Source organism: Colobus angolensis, unplaced genomic scaffold (genome assembly GCF_000951035.1).
Source record: "Colobus angolensis palliatus isolate OR3802 unplaced genomic scaffold, Cang.pa_1.0 Scaffold52, whole genome shotgun sequence".
In the NCBI taxonomy this organism is placed as follows: domain Eukaryota; kingdom Metazoa; phylum Chordata; class Mammalia; order Primates; family Cercopithecidae; genus Colobus; species Colobus angolensis.
In genome coordinates this window covers 1,973,257-1,983,778 of record NW_012118710.1, presented here as the reverse complement: position 1 = coordinate 1,983,778, position 10,522 = coordinate 1,973,257, and the positions used below count along the sequence as shown (strand labels likewise).

Below are 10,522 nucleotides of genomic sequence, written 5' to 3'. Positions count from 1 at the left end.
AGGGAGGGAGGGAGGGAGAGAGGAAGGAAGGAAGGAAGGAAAGAGGAGGGGAGGAGAAGAGAGGGGAGAGGAGGGGAGGGGAGGGGAGGAGAGTGGAGGAAAAGAAAAGAATTAAGCTATCAGGCCATGAAAAGACATAAAGAAAACTTAAACGTATATTACTAAGTACAAGAAGTCAATCTGAAAAGGCTGCATCCTATACGATACTAACTATGTAATGCTCTATAAAAATGGAAAACTATGGACATAGCAAAAAGATCAGTGGTTGTCTGAGGAGTGTGGGGATGGTGAATAGGTGGAGAACATAGGATTTTTCAGCCGGGGAAACTGCTCTGTATGACACTGTGATGGTGGATACACATTACGTACTTGTCATCACTCATCAAAGGTATAACACAAAGAGTGAGCCCTGAGCGCAACAGTGGGCTTTAGGTGATAATGATGTGTTCATGTGGGTTCATTAATTGCAGCAAATGTGCCACACTAATGCAAGATATTAATGACAGAGAGAAACCGATGAGAGGGCGTACATGGGTACTTTCTGCTCAATTTTTTGTAAGCCAAAAACTGCAAACAAAAATAAATCTGTAAATTTAAAAATACAGAAACAAAAAACAAACAAACAAACGAAACCCTACTTTGCCTTTCATTGCCAGGTAAGAAGGACTGAAGGACAGTTGTTGGAAGGCACACAATAGGCCGTGTGCCCCTGGAGAGGGAATGCCATCTCTCGTTGTACACACAAGGAGTCAGACAAGTTCCAGAGCCACACACCATCGATTTTCCAATCAGGCAAGGGCTGACCTTTCTTTCCTAATAGCATGACTTAACAACAGACTTGAAATCCTTTTGTGAATTTGCTGCTTCCTTTCAAGCGTTACAAATTTTCCATTTGGGGGTGTTTCTAAAGCTCTCATGACGTTTAATCTCATCTCCAAGTCATGCCAAAAAGTCCAACACTTGCAAACATTTCCAAGTAAAATGAATTGCTCATGACAGGTAATGTCCCCAATGTTTTTAAACCTGCTGGTCTGTGAGAACCAGAGCCACTCATTTGTATCTATGTCGTTTGTCTAAGCCCTGAGGTTTTTCAAGGTTGAGGGGTCCTCTGAGATGTGACATCTGTAATTACAATCCATCTGAATTCCTCTTGTCACCTTCTTCAGGAAAAGCGTGACTCACTCGCCCCTCCTTGGGATCTCTTAGTAGAAGCACATATTTGTGTATTTTCTGCCCCAGATCTGTACACACCTCAAGGACATATGCAAGCTCCCATCTGTGGAAAACAAAGCATGTTTCTTTCTCCCCACTCCCTGGTATTCTTATTCAGTTAAGCAGAATGTCCACTTTCACTGAACAGAATTTCCCTTGCAATTAGTTATCTGCCAGCTGACTTGGGAGACATCAAAAGGCAATTTTTTTTTTTTTTTTTTACTTTTTTTGGAAATTCTTGAACTCAAATGTAAATATCATTTAATTAAATGCACTGACGCATTAGTGTTGATGCATAATGTAGTGCAGAACTAGGATAACAAGCCTCGCTTTCTTACAGGGTAGGACATTTTTAGGAAGAACTGACCTCATGCACATGGATGGGAAATAGTTTGTCTGCACCGTAGGCTACAGAGACTCCATGGATGTTTGGAGGCATCAGGATCTCCCCTGACTCAGACCTGGAGTTACCCAACACACCATGTAGCACTGTGTGTCTTGGTTCTGACTGCTCATTGAAACCTGGTGCACCCACAAAGGAAACACTACATTGCATTTCACAAAGTCTTTCTCCAGCCAGATGACCCCAGGCACTCTCTACAGAATAGCCCACAGTCTTGCTTCTCTACCAGCCTTCTTCCGGGGGAGTTTATTTGGGCTTGGTGTTGCCTCCCTGTCTTAGGGAGGGGGGAAAGACAACTAAAGAAGAAATGAAGCCCAACAGCAGAGCATGTGGCTTGGTGCAGGAAACCGCAGGGCAGCGTGGTCTGGGTTTTAGCTCATTGATGCTGTGAGACACACACTGTCCTGCTGCCTTTCCAACTCTCCTTTCCCCTATGGGCACAGGTGTTCCCAGGTCAGGCATGTCCCTCCCCTGTGGATCAGTCTTCTCCTCTCTGGGTCTCTGTCTCAGCTGGGGACACAAACAGCCAGCTGTCATCATCAAGGTGTTGTGCTTTTGCATGACAATGACTGCGTTCATATGAGGACAAGGTCTTACATGTGGGGTGGGGGCATTGGGCAAAAGTGGAAAATGGAATCTCATTCTCCTGACAGGAGAGGAGGACTAGATGGCCCTGGAAGCTCAGAAGAGGGAGGGTGACAGACACAGAAACACTCTATCTTAGCTTAGGAACCTAGGACGAAGCCTCAGAAGTCTTCTCTGCACCTTTACTTCTCCACTTACCAGTGTCTCATCAGCAATGCTATTCTGTGATCCTGGCATCATGGTATAACTCCCCAGACCCTAGTCTAATCACACATCTACTCTGGAATTAGCCCTTACCTTGAAAGCCCTAACCTTGAGCCAGTGTTTATAGCCAAGCATCCGATCATTGCGGCTGGTCTGGGGGCAAACCTCCAAGAGCAGTCGTGGCCTGTGGTTTGCACACTCATGTGAAACACCCACGCAGAGGCCCTGGCACACCTGACTCCTAAAGACACAAATAACAAACCTCACGAGGTCAGCCATCAGGCAGCCAAGGACACGAACTGAAAGTTGTAAGGGATCCTTATAGAAATACCATGATCACCAGACCATGAGACTGCTTTTTAGTGCAATTTCTGGCCAACATAGTTAACTCCAGAATTTACAGTTACAGACATTCGATTCAGAGCCTAGGCTGTCCCTAGGCTGAGGGGAGAATTTAGCATCACACCTGCTTCCTCCCTGGGGGCTCCTTTTATGTTTTGACTGGCTGTACTGATGCATCAGTTGGGAAACTGCTCTCATCAGTGGAGTGGAGTATTGATTTAAAGGACTGAGACTCTAGAACTCAGGATATAAACTCTCACTCCTCAGATTTATTTTATACAATCCATTGCATTAATGTTACATATAAAAATTTCCCCATACTTTATAATAAACATTTTCCGTTCTGCAAATTGCAAAACGATGGCATTCTTGAGCATCCAAAGGGATGTTTGATATTCTATTCACTACCACCACCAGTATCGTAGCATTTAGCCAAGATACTACCTAGACCGGTTTTGGTCCCTTCCTGTTACAAAATGAACCTGAAAAGCAAAAGAAGTGCTTAAAATATATAACCGCAGCTTTTAATTTTCCACACTTTCTTCTTTGTTCTTCTTTCCCACTTTCTTCTCACTCAGAGTCTTCAATAGCACCTCTGGTGTGTGAAGAGATACAGGTTTACACTGTGAAGCCCTTCCTCAGAACAAGCTAGCTCTCCCCCTCTGGCTGACTCTCAGGGGCTGGCGCAGCTACAAAGAAAGGGGATGTTTCCGCTCCATATTTAACCTGCCTTGAAAGCCTATATATCAACAGATACCCAGTGTGCATCCAGAGCAGCCTGTGCACTTAACAGCAGGCTCCAAGAGGCTCTCCAGAGAGAGGAAACTGGTCCCACCATTGTCTGTTCTGTTTAAACATGACACTCACCTCAAGGCATATCCCCTGCCATGCCACATTTTCCTTCCCAATAAATTACCACGCCGTGATTTACTCAGATCAGTACTGAAAAATGAAAACAAAAAACATTGATATTTCATGTCAGGGTGTTTCTTTTTGTGTATTTAGCACAGGAGGAGAAAAGCACTTGAGGAAGGGAGAGAGCAAGTGCTGAAGTCAGCAACTCACCAAGTGGCTGTCTGCTAACCAGAACCCTTGAATCTCACCCAGCTCTTTACCACTGTCTCTGTGGTATTTGAAAAAAAGAAAGAAAGAAAGAAAAACTTTCAAAACTGCAGACCTACAGTTCTCCCTTAAACGCACTAGTTAGAATGGTATCTCATTTCCTCCCTGGCCCCATCCCACACAGCTGCTGCAGAGACTGGAGAGGTGAAGGTGCTTGGAACTGCAAGCCTAAAGCATTTTTCACAGTATTTCCTTTTGCTTCTTCATCAAATCTAGTCTGGAATTCTTTCCGTTTTCACTCAGAGGTCACCTTGTTTTCTCTCTTTCTTCTGGGTATCAGGGAAACTGCATGAAGTCCCAGAACAGACAGCCACCTGCTGTGCTCGGAGATCCGATCTACTTCCCAGGACAGGATTCGCGCAGCACAAGGCCTTCCAGCCCCACAACTGGTTAACTGTCCCCTCCTTAGTCACTTCACCTGGTCTTCACCTCCAGGGGCCACAGTCAGGGAATCCGGCGTGGTTAGCTTCCTCACTCTGTGCTCCAGCAAGGCTACACTGCACACCATTTCCCCACACTCAGAGCTCGGAGCTTCTGTGCCAGCCACCTGGAGTGTCCCCCTGGAGTGTCCCCCCTGTCTAACCAGTGAACCCTCACTCACTCTGCAGACCCCATCTCACAGTGCCTCTGTGAATCTGGGCCTAGCCACCACCCCACATCTTACCCTACTAGCCACTAACACCAAAAAAAATCGCCAGCACCTGTCTGAGCAGTGTGCCTCTGCCGGTGCACTTAGGGTCACCTGAGCGATATCACACTTGTGCCACACACATTAATCTGTGCCCTCAAGGAGCTCCAGGCCATTACCAGACAGTGCCGACATTACTACCCACCCTGCATGCTGGGCCCCAGGCTCAGTGCTTGCCACATTCTAAGAGCCCAGTACACCCTTACTGAATTAAAGAGACTGCAATTGAACTCATCCGCACTGTGTTGTCGCCTGTCCTTTGACCTCGGACAGTGAAGGGGAGGGGGAGTGAGTGGCAAGACTAAGGACGGTGGTATTTGGAGAATTTGAAAAATGACAGGGTCCAGGTATTGTAGCTGTGCACATTACAGGACTTCCATGAGCTACAATTTCCTCTAAGGAAGAGCGTGCAAAATTGAGATATCTACCACATGAGAGGTCATCAGAAGAAATGACAGGATGCATAGAAAGATTGGTACAGCACTCGGTCCTCAATAAATGAAACTGTTGCCACCAGTAAGCTTATCATGCAGGGGGTCTGTCGACAGGTCACAGCCTCCTCCCCGGCGGCATCCCCCATGTTGAGGTGAACATTAGAACATGCACTAGAACAAGCAGCCTTCGGATATGGGGCAAGACCTTGAATTCCAAGTCAGAATCTTCTAAGGAGTGAGCCAGGCAATAGGCCAGGGCACTGAGTTGCTGGCAGGTAAGACAAGGTCCTGGGGAGGCAGTATCAGGTGTCCATGCCCTTCATTCTTCTCCAGGGTCTTCACTGCTCCACCAGGCACAGCCCAGCTTCCTAGCAGGAGCAGCAAGAGGACACAGTATGATGCCAAAGAACAGGGGGCAAGGGGAACCTCTACTTCAGACTATGGGGTCAGACTCTTCACTGGCTTTTTCCTGCCCCTATTTTTGATCTAGGAAAGTCTTCAAATAACTGGAAATCCACACGTAAACCAGAGCCGGTATGCTCGGGGACCTGATCTGCAAGTTAATGACCCACACACATCTTGGCAAGAACTTTCTGATGTTCTCTTCCTCCTCTCCTGGCAAACATTTATCAAGCTCCACAGTGGAATGTGTTCTTGCCGACTGGCATGGCTCTGCTCCAAGGTCCTAATGCTAGGCTCTTTAATGTATGACAACCCACAGCGGGCAGGACATCTTATTTTTCAAGTCCTGCTTGCAGGCTTTATGAGAAAAGACGTTGCTGAAAAGCAGAAAAGCACACTTAGAAACCAATAAACACCTCTTACTCCCTGACTGATTCCACCGTGAAGAGCTGCATTGAGTTTCCATATGCTGCATAAATCCACCCCACTTTAGAGCCGCAGAAGTCCCTGCTGATGCTCCTGATAGTCTTGATCACTTCCAACTTCTGTTGGCTCTGACAGAAGAAAACTTCATTGACAAAGTGGATAATTCTTACCTGCTTTCCCAGAGCAGCACTTGGCTGAGATTAATTTCCCCTTGCCTTTATTGCTATTGCTACTATTTCTCAGCATTACTTCCTAGGGCTTCGACCTAGGCCGACACAGTGTTCTATCAGTAAATAAAACAACGGTTAAACCTGAAGGCAGTTTTAGCAATATATAGACTTTCCTCTGCCCCTCTTCTCTACTCCAAGTTTTTTAACTGTTTCTAGCCATTGGGAGGGTTTTTTTTTTTTCAGGCCAGTCCCCTCAATGGGGACATGTTCCCAGCTGGCCTTACCTTTAGCATCCTGCCTAGCTTCTGTCTTGCTGTGTCTGTCTGTCTGACCATTTCCATCTTGATAAATAGATGGATGGATGGATGGATGGATGGATAGAAAGACAGATAAATAGATGTATGGATGGAGATAGAGAGAGAGAGACAGATAGATATCCAAAACTATATTTACATATCAATGATGTTTAGATAGTTAAAAAATGTTTCTGTTCCTGTCTGTCTCCCTCTCTTTCTCTCTCTTTCCCTTTCCTTTCTGATATGTATAGACCAAGACAGACAGAAGCAAAAAGAGAAAAAGAAAGACTAAGGTTTTCGTCTTTATTCCAAATTTAAATATCTGTGCCCCTTTTTTCTCCTGAGGGCTCTGAGGGTTCTCTGAAGGGTTTTCCATTTGAATGCACAAAGTAAAGGCAGATATTTTAAAAATTTGAAACAATTTTTAAAATGTAAAAGGAAAATAATAAAGGTCAGAAACTCTCATCTGCATAGTCAGGAAGAGCATGGATGAGGGTTAAATAAAATAATTTTTTTTCTAATTGATCTAACAGATAACAGTTTGTTCAAAATAATAAAGCAACAATGTATTCAATTGTGTAAGTGTGTACAAGAGAAATGAATGAAAGCAATATAACAAGGGAAGGGAGAAAGGGATTAGTACTATTTTGATATTATGAGATACACCAACCATAAAGGGGTATAGTGCTATTTGAAAGTAGACTTGGATTGGTTGTAAGTGAATATTACGAACTTTAGTCCAGGTAATAAAAAGAGTAAAAAATAAGAATAACTAATATCCCATTTGTCAATTTTGGCTTTTGCTGCCGTTGCTTTTGGTGTTTTAGACATGAAGTCCTTGCCCATGCCTATGTCCTGAATGGTACTACCTAGATTTTCTTCTAGGGTTTTTATGGTATTAGGTCTAACATTTAAGTCTCTAATCCATCTTGAATTAATCTTCGTATAAGGAGTAAGGAAAGGATCCAGTTTCAGCTTTCTACTTATGGCTAGCCAATTTTCCCAGCACCATTTATTAAATAGGGAATCCTTTCCCCATTTCTTGTTTCTCTCAGGTTTATCAAAGATCAGACGTAAAGAGCTTCTGCACAGCAAAAGAAACTACCATCAGAGTGAACAGGCAACCTACAGAATGGGAGAAAATTTTTGCAATCTACTCGTCTGACAAAGGGCTAATATCCAGAATCTACAAAGAACTCAAACAAATATACAAGAAAAAAACAAACAACCCCATCAAAAAGTGGGGAAAGGATATGAACAGACATTTCTCAAAAGAAGACATTCATACAGCCAGCAGACACATGAAAAAATGCTCATCATCACTCGCCATCAGAGAAATGCAAATCAAAACCACAATGAGATACCATCTCACACCAGTTAGAATGGCCATCATTAAAAAATCAGGAAACAACAGGTGTTGGAGAGGATGTGGAGAAATAGGAACACTTTTACACTGTTGGTGGGATTGTAAACTAGTTCAATCATTATGGAAAACAGTATGGCGATTCCTCAAGGATCTAGAACTAGATGTACCATATGACCCAGCCATCCCACTACTGGGTATATACCCAAAGGATTATAAATTATTCTACTACAAAGACACATGCACACGTATGTTTATTGCGGCACTATTCACAATAGCAAAGACTTGGAATCTACCCAAATGTCCATCTGTGACAGACTGGATTAAGAAAATGTGGCACATATACACCATGGAATACTATGCAGCCATAAAAAAGGATGAGTTTGCGTCCTTTGTAGGGACATGGATGCAGCTGGAAACCATCATCCTTAGCAAACTATCACAAGAAGAGAAAACCAAACACCGCATGTTCTCACTCATAGGTGGGAACTGAACAATGAGATCACTTGGACTCGGGAAGGGGAACATCACACACTGGGGCTTATCATGGGGAAGGGGGAGGGGGGAGGGATTGCATTGGGGAGTTATACCTGATATAAATGATGAATTGATGGGTGCTGACGAGTTGATGGGTGCAGCACACCAACATGGCACAAGTATACATATGTAACAAACCTGCACGTTATGCACATGTACCCTAGAACTTAAAGTATAATAAAAAAAAATAAAAATAAAAATAAAAAATAAAAATAAAAAAATAAAAAAAGAACGAATATGTTAATAAAGGAGAGAAAATGGAATCACATAAAATGCTCAATAAAAACCACAATATGTAGAAAAGAGTCCAAAATAAAAACAGACACAAAAAGCAAGGGCAACAGATAGAAAACAGTAACAAATATATTAAATATTAATCTAACTACAGTCATTTGCTGCATGACAGCATTTGAGTCAATGATGAAACACACAGACCAAGAAAAGTTATCAAGGATAAAAAGAGGCATTATGTAAAGATAAAGGGTTAATTCTCCAATAAGACATAACAATCCTTAAAGTGTATAGACCTAATAACAAGGTGTCAAACTCATGAGGTAAAAACTGATAGAACTTCAAGGAGAAATAAACCAAACTGTTACTATACTTGGGCACTTCACCATATCTCTACCCAAAATGGACAAAGCCAAAAAGCAGAAACTAATAAGAACATAAACACAACACTATTAATCAACTGAATATAATGAATATCTATAGACTATCTCATCCAACAACAGTAGAATACACATTCTCAAACTTATTTAGGACATGCATCAAAATAAGCCACATTCTGGCTGTAAAACACACCTTAACCCATTTAAAATAATAAAAATCATAATAGAAATAATAGAAATCAATATCAGTTCTCAAACCACAGTGGAATTAACCTAAAAATCAATAACAGGAAGATAGCTTAAAAATCCCAAAATACTTGGAGATTAGACAATACACTTCTGAATAACACATGGGTCAAAAAAAAAAATCTCGAGAAACACTTTAAGATATTTTGAACCAAATGAGAATAAAAACACAAGTTAAAATTTGTGAGATGCAGTAAAGCAGTGTTTAAAGCGAAATTCATAGCATTGAACGCATAAATTAGAAAAGAGGAAAAAATTAAAATCAATTACCTAAGGTTTTAACTCAGAAAACTAGAAAAAGAAGAAAAAAATTAAATTCAAAACAAGCAGATGAAAATAAATAAAAATTAAAACAGAAATCAATAAAATTAGAAACAGAAAATTATAGAGAAAATTATCACAACCAAATGCTGGTTCTTTGAAAACATCGATAAAATCAATAAGCCTCAAGCAAAGCTAAGAACAAAAGAGAGAGGACACAAGTTACTAATAACAGAAATTAAAAAGGGAACATTACTACAGGTCTCATGGACATTACAGTAATAATTTAACAACTCCATGAAAAATTCTATGTCCACAAATTTAATTACCTAGATGAAATGGGACCAATTTTTTAAAAGACACCATCTGACAAAAGTCACACAAGAAGAAATAGATAATGTTATTAGGCCTATATATATTAGAGAAATTGAATTAATAATGGCCTTCCAAAACAGAAAGCACCAGACCTAAATGAGTTCACTAATGACTTCTACCAAACATTTTAGAAAAATTATACCAATTCTCTATGGTGTCTTTCAGACAATACTTTCTTTAAAACAAACAACAACAACTATATATATATATGTGTGTGTGTAAATATATATATATTCAGTGGGGTGTGGTGGCTGACGCCTGTAATCACAGCACTCTAGGAGGCCGAGGCGGGCAGATCATCTGAGGTCAGGAGTTCTAGTCAACTATAGCCAACATGGTGAAACCCCGTCTCTACTAAAAAATACAAAAAGTTAACCGGGCGAGGTGGTGCACACCTGTAATCTCAGTTACTCAAGGAGCTGAGACAGGAGAATCACTTGAATCCGGGAGGCAGAGGCGGCCATGGGCTGAGATCATGCCGTTGAACTCCAGCCTGGGCCACAAGAGCAAAACTCCGTCTTAAAAAATCTAATAATAATAATTTCAATAATTTCATTAGCAGCTTTTTAACTCATTCTATCAGGCCAGCATTACTCTAGTACCAAAATCAGAAAACAATATTATAAGAAAAAGAAAACTACAGACCAATATCTCCTATGAACATAGATGCAAAAATTTCCAACAAAATATTAGCAAATTCAGTCCAACAATGTACAAAATAAATGACACACCACAACCAAGTGAAATTTGAGGTATGCCAGACTGGTTCAACATTTAAAAATCAGTTAATGTAGTCCATTACATCAACAGGCTAAAGAGAAAAAAAATCACGTGATCCTATTAAT

The 10,522-nt window shown here is 41.5% G+C and overlaps 1 protein-coding gene across 1 annotated transcript in view; it reads right to left on the bottom strand.

Moving 5' to 3' along the window:
* The window catches only part of ZMAT4 (zinc finger, matrin-type 4), a 290,370-nt gene extending 285,234 nt beyond the window's left edge, over positions 1-5,136 (bottom strand). Inside the window, exons 1-2 of the mRNA XM_011960748.1 lie at positions 5,036-5,136; positions 2,498-2,645 (exon numbers count right to left, since the gene is read on the bottom strand). Of these exons, the coding sequence (XP_011816138.1) occupies positions 2,498-2,645; positions 5,036-5,136 (249 nt within the window). The remainder of the gene's footprint in view (positions 1-2,497; positions 2,646-5,035) is intronic.
* Positions 5,137-10,522: the final 5,386 nt, after the last annotated feature.